This window comes from Tachypleus tridentatus, chromosome 7 (genome assembly GCF_004210375.1).
Source record: "Tachypleus tridentatus isolate NWPU-2018 chromosome 7, ASM421037v1, whole genome shotgun sequence".
NCBI lineage: Eukaryota > Metazoa > Arthropoda > Merostomata > Xiphosura > Limulidae > Tachypleus > Tachypleus tridentatus.
This window is the reverse complement of record NC_134831.1, coordinates 131,383,312-131,395,965: the sequence shown is the minus strand read 5'-3', so window position 1 is coordinate 131,395,965 and position 12,654 is coordinate 131,383,312. Positions and strand designations below refer to the sequence as shown.

Genomic DNA, 12,654 nt, shown 5'->3' with positions numbered 1-12,654 from the left:
GAAATGAAAAACGTTAAATAAAAAATGCCTTGTCGAAGCCAACCGCCACCTATAACAAATAATAACAAGTGTTTTAAGCATGTAAGATATTTTTACACCATGATCTTTGAAAAATATTATTGTAAGCAGTCGTACTTAAGCTGGATTTTCAAAATTCGAGAAGATTCGCTTTGTTTCATGATTGCTTACAGTCCTTTATAATTATTTGCAAAATAATTAAACATGTAACTTTACAAATTTATTTATCTAACCCAAGTCAGTTGAGTGATAATCTTTACCGCCACCTGTAGGTAGCTGAGTTATGAGAATAGTTAAAGCTTAAATATTCATTTTTCAAGTGTTATGTTTTTTATCTACCAATGTGATCTACCTTTATATGCAAAAACGGCTCGTTTGGGCTGAGAAAACACTTTACATAGAAGAGCGAACAACGTTTCGACCTTCTTCGGTCATCGTCAGGTTCACAAAGAAAGAGGTAACTGACCGGAAGCTGACCACATGTTTGAAAGGGGTTGTGTAACTGTGTGTCGAAATGTAGAGGGCGGTATTAGATGTTTGAATATATAATTTATTATATTAATATAGGTATAAAGGCGTTCCTTTATATTGGTTTATTTTGGGTTTAAGTTGTTGTATAAGTAAGGCTTCTTTAATTTTACGTTTGTTTATGTTTGTTTCTTTATTTAGTATTTGAGTGTTTTCTATGGTTATGTTGTGTTTATTTGACTTGCAGTGTTCGAAAACGTGTGAAGGTGACTTTTATGTTCTTTGAATCTGGTTTCCATTTTTCTACTTGTTTCTCCAATATAGAAGTCGTGCAGTTATCACATTGTATTTTATAAATAATGTTGGTGTGGTGTTTGTCAGTGTAGTTTTACATAGTATAGACCTCAGTTTTGTGCCGGGTTTTGAATAAATTTGGTATTAATTGGAATGTCATATTTTGTTACTAATTTTGCCAAATGTTGGTTATTTGTTTGCTGATATCGGGAATATATGGTATACAGCAGTATATGGTTTCGTGGTTTTTTGATTCGTGAGCTGTATTTACTTTAGTTGGTTGATTTTGCTTTCTGTCTAGGTGTGTGCGTATAATGTTTTCTACGGTTTGTACTGTGAGGCCAAAAAATAAAACGACGCAATGTGAAGTATTTGTAATTGTATTTGAAGAGCAATAAGTGAGAATGAGTTGTGTGTGTGTATATATATACGAGGGCTGTTCAAAAAATACGCGGACTGACGTCATAAAACAAAATGTACTTTATTTAGAAGTTACAGGTCTGGGACCCCTTCAAAGTACTCTCCTCCCCAACGCACACACTTATCCCAACGGTGTTTCCACTTGTTGAAACAGTCCTGGTACGCTTCTTTTGTAATGTCCTCCAGCTCCTTCGTCGCATTTGCCTTAATCTCGGGAATCGTCTCAAATCTTCTTCCTTTCAAGGGTCTTTTGAGTTTGGGGAACAAGAAAAAATCGCAAGGAGCAAGGTCAGGTGAGTAAGGTGGGTGGGGAAGAACATTGATCGAATGTTTGGCCAAAAACTCTGAGGGCTGAATTTCGCAGCAACGCGGTGCATCTTCAATTTTTCGGTCAAAATCTCGTAACAAGATCCAACTGATATCCCACACTCTTCAGCAAGCTCCCTGACAGTCAGATGTCGATTTGCCCGCACCAGGGTGTTGATTTTGTCGACGTGTGGGTCGTCAGTTGACGTGGAAGGACGTCCAGGACGCTCATCATCTTCAATGAACTGTCGACCATCCTTAAAATGTTCATGCCACTTGAAACATGCCGTACGCTTCATAGCAACATCACCATAAGCCGTGTTAAGCATAGCAAAAGTTTCAGTCGCAGATTTTCCAAGTTTAACACAAAATTTCACAGCAAGTCGTTGCTCCTTCAGGTCATTCATTCTGAAATCCGCCAAACGAAAAAATCGCACTTCACTTAAAACGACGTAGCTAATACACAAATGAAGATATCTGCAATCGGAAAATGGCGTCGTAATCAGATGATCTCTGCGAACCTAGCGACACCAAGCGGATTCCCCTGAACCAACTGAAGCCGCGCAATTCAAACAGTCCGCGTATTTTCTGAACAGACCTCGTATAGTTAATATGAAAAATATCTTAAATGATTGATTTCTTTCGAAGTTTTTAACCTCACCTTGACTGATTTCTATGTGTCTTGTTCTCGTCGAGGTTTGCAATACTACTTCGTGGCCGAGGTATAAATGTTCTACTCGAAGAGTCACCAGGGGTCGCCCTAAGAAAGAGATTTCCAGATCCTAATATAAAATAAACAAAATATTCAGAATATATGTTCGGAACGCTGGAAGTAAGATATTAAAATAATAATTAATATATGTTTCATAACAAATCTCATACCTTATAGCTGCTATTGTTACCTGACGACTTAGTCGAGTAAGATATATAAATAACTTTCGACTGGTGTTGTTATTTAGAACTGTGCTTCCAGAAATATATTTCATGTCTAAAATTTACTAAGCTTTTCAGATATTGTAACAAGTTAATGGCCATTTTTTATATCTACAGTGTATATGTTAGTATGGGTTTAAACAAAAATTACTTTTAGTTTACAGATATTTTTTAGGAAGCCACTGAAAAGCTGTAGTATGGTTATACATTAGAAAGACAGAAAATTCAGGTGTTTGGTCGAAAACTATACATTATTCAGATCAGATAAAAACTATACATTATTCAGATCAGATAAAAACTATACATTATTCAGATCAGATAAAAACTATACATTATTCAGATCAGATAAAAACTACACATTATTCAGATCAGATAAAAACTACACATTATTCAGATCAGATAAAAACTACACATTATTCTGATCAGATGAAAACTACACACTATTCAGATCAGATGAAAACTTTACATTATTCAGATCAGATAAAAACTATACATTATTCAGATCAGATAAAAACTACACATTATTCTGATCAGATAAAAACTATACATTATCCCAGAATGGATGAAAAAAACATAAACAAGTAGAAACATAAAAATACAGAATAAAAGCTAAAAATATATTAAACATCAAAATTATTGTAGAACGTTTAAAAGTTCTAGACATTAAATTACCTTCAACATATTGTAATAGACAAGTCATCAATCAATATTTTTCTTGAAACACTTTTGAAAAAAGACAATAGTTCTGGCTTTTACCGATAGGTGACTTATGAGTACACCTACATGTAATGTTACAAAATGCGATGATTTTATTATATCAGAATAGATTACACATTGTTTTCCTCGTTCTATTTATTATTATTTTATTTAGTATATGATTCTTGTGTTTCATTTTGTAGTTGAAGAGTTTGTGTTGGAATGTTTCAAACGCCCACAAGATGCCTCAGCTGATCGTAAGAAAATAATATGTTACAGTCTATATATGTAAGCCCATTGTTATGTGATCTAACTGGTATCAACATGGTCACTGGCCTACAATCCGCTCTTTGTCATCACTTCCTGTAATCACTAGTATTGTGTCTACGATGTATCAGGCCTAACTCCCTGTTTAGAAAATTGTAGATTGGTAATTTACAAGCAAACAACAAAGTTTCCACTAAAAAATAGGTTACAATTAAACATTCATCATTCTTTCACATAGCATGTTCATCCCATAAAATGTGTCAACATATTGTACAGACAAGAACTGTGTAACACCTGGTGGTACGAACACCCACGTTTAATGGTAGGAAACAAGGTGAAACAGCTTACTTTGCACCCTTTACATCACAACATTTAACAAACATCATTGTTAAATAAACAGATATATACTGGAAAGGAATTGTAATTCTAGAATTATGCAAGGAATGTTTACATTTTAATATACGGCATAACTAACTTCAGGTCTAGGAAAACAAGTGCATAATCAGCGAAGAAATATCCTATGGTTCATTACAATCTCAGAAGCTAAGTGTAGGACATCATTATTGCATGTCTAGAAACGTAACTTGTTTCTTAGAGAAAATGCGTTGTGTAATTATCATTTTAAGAAAGGTGGGTAAGTTCTGAAAGGAAAGCTAATCCTTCACATCAAATTCATTAAGTTTCTATGTCTTGAATAATTTTATCGTCCTTGCCAGTTATAAAGTAAACAAGTCTTTGTTCAAGTAACTTTGCACATTTCTCATAAAGTTATAGAGTTTTAAAAGAAAAATATAAGAGATGTTTATTTTACTGTAAAGCTGTATAATGAACGAGATGTTTATTTTAGTGTAAAGCTGTATAATGAACGAGATGTTTGTTTTACTGTAAAGCTGTATAATGAACGAGATGTTTATTTTAGTGTAAAGCTGTATAATGAACGAGATGTTTGTTTTACTGTAAAGCTGTATAATGAACGAGATGTTTATTTTACTGTAAAGCTGTATAATGAACGAGATGTTTATTTTAGTGTAAAGCTGTATAATGAACGAGATGTTTATTTTACTGTAAAGCTGTATAATGAACGAGATGTTTATTTTAGTGTAAAGCTGTTTAATGAACTACCTACATTATACACATTGTAAGAATCTAGCTTCTTATTCAAAAGGTTTAGTATTTTTAGCCCTGAAGTTTACCGCTGAGCCATAGGACGATTTTTAAACATAGAATGTGAGGGTTGCGGGTTCGCATCCCCGTCGCGCCAAACATGCTCGCCCTTTCAGCCGTGGGGGCGTTATAATGTGACGGTCAATCCCACTATTCAGTGGTAAAAGAGTAGCCCAAGAGTTGGCGGTGGGTGGTGATGACTAGCTGCCTTCCCTCTAGTCTTACACTGCTAAATTAGGGACGGCTAGTGCAGATAGCCCTCGAGTAGCTTTGTGCGAAATTCAAAAACAAACGAAACAAACATAGAATGTTTCAAAATACAGCTCATATGTAATCCAAGTTTTTCATCAGTCAGTATGAAATTATGAAAAAATCGCCTCTTCTTGTACATACGAAGTCGAACTAAAGCTCTTTTTGTAAGACAGTTGTTTCTAAACGTAATATTTTTTAGTTCTAATTCGTGTGTGATCCAAGTTTATCACCAGTTAATAAGAAACTGAGAACAATTATCTCTTCTTGTAAGACAGTTATTTTTGAACATGGAATTTCCAACCCCAGCTCATGTGTGATCCACGTTTTAATTTGTTATTATGAATCTGAAAAATCCCCTTTTCTTTCAGAAGTGTTGTTTAATTTAAACATGGAACTTTTAACACCAGCACTTTTTTTTTCTCAGGAACATCTGTAGAATCAACAATGTTTTCATATAGATAATTAAAATTTTATTTTCCTCTATTGAGAAGTAATTTAGTTCTCATCACAAATGAAGACATTATGTGCTTGTAACCATTACAATGGACAAGCACGTTGTACAAGTGAAAGGTCAAAATATACCAGAAACTCAGGAGATAGATCCACGAGGCCCAGCACGGTCAGGTGGTTGAAGCTCGCGACTCGTAATCTGAGGACGCGGGTTTGAATCCCCGTCACACCAAACATGCTCACCCTTTCAGCCCTGGGAGCGTTATAATGTAATGGTCAATTCCACTATTCGTTGGTAAAAGAGTAGCTCAAGAGTTGGCGGTGGGTGGTGATGACTAGTTTCCTTCCCTCTAGTCTTACACTGCTAGATTAGGGACGGTTAACGTAAATAACCCTTGTATAGCTTTGAGCGAAATTAAAAAAACAACAACAAACAAACAAAGAAACAGATCCACGTGTTACTATTGTGTTTCAAGGAAGTGAATGTTCTGTGTGACTAATTCTTTTTCTCCTATTCAGAATTGGTGTATTTACGTTTACATAGTTGCCTGTTATGAGTGCTCAATAGCTTTACTTGCTAATATCCTAAAAATCACTTTTTTATTTATTAGAGACTGAGTTTAGTTTGAGTGTTGTTAAACTCAAAACTACACCATCTCTGTGCTCTGTCTATCACGGGTATCGACACCCGAATTTTAGCGTCGTAAGCCCGAATACTTGCCGCTGAGCCACTGGAGAACCGCAGACTGAGTCATGAGAAAGTGATGGATACATCGCTTTGCGTGAGAGTTATCTGACATAGAAAGTTACTATTTATATCATTAGGGGACATTCTTCACTGATATTCGTTTCAAGTGATTTCTATAAACGACAAATTCGATCTATACAAATAAATGAGATAAGATGCACTTAACATTGGTCACTTTAATATCAATGTTCAATAGTTATTGTAATTATTAATGTGACGGGAATTCACAAAATGCTGGGTTTTAAATTAACAACAGAAGTGATTTGTAAGATTAATCTTGAAAAGTACCTGCTTTTATATCTATTTATTAACAACCAATTTTTCTGTTACCCATACAAAATTATATATATATGTATATGTTTTTAATAAGCGGGGTCCCCGTCAACTCCATAAAAACATATCTAGATAACAGAGATGGGTAGGGTGTAGATACGTAATTAACAGAAATGGGTAGGGTTTATATATCTAAATAACAGAGTTGGGTAGAATTTAGATACGCAATCAACAGTGACGGGTAGGATGTAGATATCTAAATAACACAGATGGGTAGGGTGTAGATATAATTAACACAGATGAGTAGGGTGTAGATATAATTAACACAGATGGGTAGGGTGTAGATATATAATTAATAGAGATGAGTAGGTCGCGATTTGCTGAGAAAGTTTCTTCTGGTGACGGTCGTCAGTGTAAACAACCCGAATGCAATAAGCGGCTGTTTATTACCTCCCCTCCATCGTCCTTATTCATAGTCCTCATTCCATGATTAAAAGTCCTCTTCTGGAACCTTCTTGATCATAACTGGTCGGTACGGGATGTTTCTCTTCATTTCGGGCGTTTATTGTGCACTTGTATTTGTTACAGAGAAACTTCTTTGACCTCTTTTACTTATTTCTTTTCCGATCATTGGTAGCATTCCAAACACGTTGAAACCTTGCACTCGTAGGTCAGCTTTGAAACTAACACTTCTGAGATTTGCACAGAGTTCAGAACGACTGGTATACGCATCTATAACAAAAAACGCAGCGTGTTCTCAGAGAAACTGTGTTAGAACAGCTGATGGCTACGAGCCAATTTTCTGCTTAAAGTCGTTCCCACTATCTATTCAAAAGTCACCATATCTTTGTAAGTGCTTTTATCCTCCGAAACTGCCTTACACTGTTCGATTAATCGTAAAATAAACTGTATTCTTACAGATTTGTAGGAAATAAGAAATCCCTGATTAAGTTTGTTTGTTTTAAATTTCGCGTAAAGTCTATCTTTGCTAGACACCCCTAATTTTGCAGTGAAAGACTGAAGGGAAAGCAGCTAGTCATCACCACCCAACTCTTGGGCTACTCTTTTACCAACAAATAGTGGGATTGACGGTAACATTATAACGCCCTCACAGCTGAAAGGGCGAGCATGTTTGGTTTGACGATAATTCGAAGCAGAGACCCTCAGATTACGAGTCGAGCGCCCTAAATACCTGGCCATGCCGGGCCCCCTGGTCAGGTCGGAGATCATTTCTTAAAGTGGCTAGAAACAGTAAACGTTGTTCGTGCGACATAAGAAAGGAACAATTCTCATTAAGAAAAAATATTTATTTTTTTAAAATTAAGTAACTCGTTGTCAAAACCTGACTGTATGCTTATAAATTTGTTATTCTTCAGAAAACATGGACCGCGAACATAGCAAATGAAAGAAAATAGCCGTTTTTAAATAGAAATGTGAAGTTAGATAACAAGTAAGAATTCACCATTTCAAATATGAACAAATTTCAAACTGAAGAATTCTAAACACGTGTATTGAAACTGACAAAGAAGTCTATAAACTCTAAGAGGTCCTACGACAACAGCACGTGTTTCTAAACACGTTTCTGCTATGCTTGAGCATTATAAGAAGCATAACATCGTAGATTAATGACACAGTCGACTAGAGGCTGGTCTAGAGAGTTAACACCCGAAGCCTATTGATAATTGTCCAAGAGAAATTTTCATCACAAAAAATAATTTATAAATCTGTTTATGGGTATAGTAATTAATTTTTACACATTTGAAACTTTTCATTACTTCGAACACTATACAGTTGAAGACAAATATAATGCTTAATATATTTTATACAATAAAAATATATATTCAGTTGTCGAACGAATAAGGATACATCTCACAGAGGAAGGGTACATGTCCATTAATTGTGACCGCATCTAATGGTTAATTACCTGTTTGTATATTTGATGGGTAGCTTTTATATAGATTGTGGGTTACCAATACCTTTTATTGTACGTTTTGGGTAATCTTGTTCAACCTCCTTGTCTCTGTTTGGTAAGTTTCAACCAGTTGTGGTTGTTTATCTGGAGGATGGATGCCGATTAATTATGGCCGTGTTTGGCAGGAGGTAAGATTTACACTGTTGTATTACCTGTTGGATGACATCATGGAGATCGTAAGTGTATTTAGTAAGTTAGTATATAACTCTTGCAGTTGTACATGGTAGATATAGGTTATATGTTGCAAATAAACGTGGCTTTATCTGGTTTATTTATACTTATCATGACTGTTTGGCAAAGAAAGTTATTTCTTTTAGGGCGGGGATATTGAATGGCCCAGTGGTTAACAAATATAAGGAATTGCGGTTTATAGCCCATTACCGCCGTAAGGCGCAATGAGCTTTGGGGATGGGGTACGCTACAGGAATTATGGTCAAACCCCACTATTGGAATAGACAAGGTGACTCAAGATTTGGCGGTGAATGTTTCTACCAACTGCCTTACATTTTGTTATCAGTTCAAAATTAGGTTTGCACAGGGCAACAATATCCATTTGCAAATCTTTGAGAGAAAATTTCAAAAGAAGACCAAATTCTGTTCTGGAAAACAGTGTGCTTAAAAAGTCACAAATGGATTGATATAATTTGAGATACCTTGCTATTAATGTGGATTGATATAATTTGAGATACCTTGCTATTATATAGTCTAATACGAATTTTCGAAAAAAAACAGAGTACAAAAATCAGTTCAGCTTCTAGGTGTTGTCAGAGAGACCATTTGTTTAATATTAGATTGTTATTATTTATTTATTATTACATTTTCCAAATGAAAGGGCGTAATTATACCAATAGTAGGAAAAAACTTAGTATTATTATAAAATTTACAAATTATACATTAAGCCTAATTATTGGCATGGAATTTTGCACAAAGGTACTTAAGGGCTACCAGTCCCAAATTCTGAAGTGATAGACTAGAGGAAAAACAACTAGTCAACACCACTCACTGCCAAACTATTCTGCTAATCTTTTATCAACTACCAGTAAACTAAAAGGTGAAAGGGCAAGCAAGTTTGACGAAACGTTTCGATCCCACGATCCACAGCTTGCAGGACGAGCGCCCTCTTCATTAGACCACATTAAATATATTTATTTATTTAAAAACGCACTTTTAGATAAGATTTGGGCCTGGCATGGCCAAGCGCGTAAGGCGTGCGACTCGTGATCCGAGGGTCGCGGGTTCGCGCCCGCGTCGCGCTAAACATGCTCGCCCTCCCAGCCGTGGGGGTGTATAATGTGACAGTCAATCCCACTATTCGTTGGTAAAAGAGTAGCCCAAGAGTTGGTGGTGATGCCTAGCTGCCTTACCTCTAGTCTTACACTGCTAAATTAGGGACGACTAGCGCAGATAGCCCTTGAGTAGCTTTGCGCGAAATTCAAAACAAACAAGCAAATTAGTTTGCTTGATAGAATTAGCTTCAATAATTTCTTCTTTTCTTTAGAATTAAGCACAAAGCTACACAATGGGCTATCTGTGCTCTGCCCACCACGCGTATCGAAACCCGGTGTTTAGTGTGTAAGTCCGCAGACATACCATTATGCCACTGGGGGGCATCTTCAATAATGTAGAAGTTACTTTTAATTCTGATGTATATAGTCAGCTTACGTTATTCAAATGTTAGTAACAATGCTCTTCACGTGAAGAGTTGTATCTTTTGATAAACAGTTATTTCTTATTAAGATATATAAGCAACTACCTAAAGGTTGAGACTTCCATGATGTTTCTAAGCTGTACTCGTAAATGCTGCATAACAATAATGAATTTGCTGCTACGTCACCATCAAAACATATGTATACACGTTAACTTCCCAGCCATTATGGCGTGGAACAGTGTCTTCCATAAATGAAACTCAATACATTTCTCTGTGTATAATCGCGCATAATCCAATGAAACACCACTTGTCTCATCGAAGACAACACGTTATGCAATTTCGTTCGAATTAGATCAAACTATAAGAGCCTGAACATTAGCAGGATACTGGATGACCACTCACATAAATATATAATAGCCATTCAGCTTAATGAGGCTTACACTTTATGAGCCTTATTAGCGCTAATTAATTTAACCCTAAAATTCCTTATGTTTTTATACCGTTCATACATTAAGTCACTCACGTTTTTTTGTCTATTACAGTGTAAGAAACTGTAAAAAAAATGGCCAAAAATTATTCATTATCTGAGAAACGTTCATGGGGAGTTACAGCTATAATTAGAGGGGTTAATTGCAGTACTAGTGACATTTAGATATTTCACACGACTCATATTTTATTAAAGATCCTGCAACTAGCAAAGTCATGAACCCACAAGCAACGTGACGCATAAATAGTTTGGAAAATAGGATTCATCGATAATTCTAAGATTAAAGGTTGTAACTAAACTTAAATTCGTATTTTAACTTATACAATGAAGATTCATATAATTTGTTTACATGGAATCTTCTTGGATTAATTAATTTGTTCTTGCCCGGCATGGCTAGGTGGATTTAGGCATTGGATTCGTAATCTGAGGGTCGTGGGCTCGAATCCCCGTCGCACCAAACATGCTCGCTCTTTAAGCCGTGGGAGCGTTATAATGTAGCTATCAATCCTGCTATTCGTTGGTAAAAAAATAGCCCAAAAGTTGGCGGTGGGTGGGGATGACTAGCAGCCTTCCCTCTAGTCTTACACTGCTAAATTAGGGACGGCTAGCGCAGATATTCCTCGAGTAGCTTTGTGCGAAATTCAAGAAAAAGCAACAAAAAACAATAATTTGATTAGTTTGTTGTTGTTTTTTAAATAATAATAAGGTTACTAATTTCTTCTTAACACTCCTGAAGATGACGCATTGATCTACATCTTATCCTTCAGTGACACAGAGGCATGTCTACAGTCCGCTAGAATTCAGGTTTAATTGCAAACAACAACAACTGATTTACGTTAAAACATGTAGAGTTTATGATACTGTTTTCCAGTATCATTGTTTTTGTTGTTGTTTTTTACTGATTTTAATATTCTATAGTAAGTTATTGTTACTGTATTGTACGTTTGAGGCTGGGAACTTTCTTATTCCAAGAATTGCGTATAAAATACTACTGAGTTTTATTTTTTCAAAGAGTACTAATTCTTGTCGCGGAATTTCCTCTTAGTTAATCATACCAGCTAGATTATAACACACGAACTTTGACTGTAACTACATATTTATTTCAGTAACTAACAATTCATCAACTATAATTATATTTAATGATAAGCGAGTCTGTCTCACCCTAACCCTAAAAGAAAATAAGGGTAATATGTGAAATCAGATCTGTATAATAGCGAAACAGATATCCTTAACTAATTAGTTTACATCTGTTTATATGTAATTATATAGAAGTTACGATAAAAAATTATGAACTGAAAGGCACGCAGCAGGAACATCGGAACAGTACTGATTACATTGCTTGTGTTTAAGCACTACAAAAGCTATCTTCATTTTCGACAACCTATGGCTTTGAGTTTATTTTGCAAAACACTAGCAAATATATGGCACAATACAAATTGGTTATACTTCGTTACTTTCAACGAAATAATATGAAGATATATTCATTAACATTTATAATCATATATTTATAAAAAAGACGTTAGGTAGCACTGACATATAATATGGAAGTCAGGTGGTTAGGGCGCTCAACTCGTAATCTAAGGGTCTCGGGTTCGAATTCCCCCTCGCACCAAACATATTCGTCCTTTTAATCGTGTGGGTGTTAAAATTTTACGATCAATCACACTATTTGTTGTTAAAAGAGTTGTCCCAAGAGTTGGGGGTGGATGGTGATGACTAGCTGCCTTGCTTCTAGTCTTACACTGCTAAATTAGGGACGGCTAGTGCAGGTAGCCTTTGTGTAGGTTTGCGCGAAATTCAAAGAAACGTAATATTAAAACCATTTGAGGAGTTTACTTAGCATTTTATTATTATAAATCGTTGTTGGAGGGCTTAAAACTCACGAGTGCCATCTTTTGATTAGATCAGAAACTATGTTTTTCGTATCTTTGTTGGAAAAACAAATAAAACAAAACTACAACTTAAATGTAATTTAAAGTCAACAACCAATAACGAAATAACAATCAAATCTAATGAGGACTGATTTTTGCCAAACTTTATTTATCACTAATAAACAAAGTTATTTCAACTTTGGTCTTTACTATATCAGATGCACGTTAATAAAATGTTTCATTTATGGGTTTACTTTGAAAAATACTTTTACGGAACAACAATAATTTGTTTCACGCATTCAACTTAATTCTATTTAATAAACGTCAAGAAAAACTGTTATTTATAAGCAGTTCATGCAAGTTTTCACTTCAGTACAAGACGTTAAA

General features: G+C 35.3%; 1 protein-coding gene across 3 annotated transcripts in view; it reads right to left on the bottom strand.

Moving 5' to 3' along the window:
- Window positions 1-12,654, bottom strand: part of LOC143256614 (uncharacterized) — a 100,163-nt gene that overhangs the window by 6,282 nt on the left and 81,227 nt on the right. For all 3 annotated transcript variants that reach the window (XM_076514037.1, XM_076514035.1, XM_076514036.1), the window contains one exon: window positions 2,168-2,288. In XM_076514037.1, coding sequence (XP_076370152.1) covers window positions 2,168-2,288 — 121 coding nt within the window. The remainder of the gene's footprint in view (window positions 1-2,167; window positions 2,289-12,654) is intronic.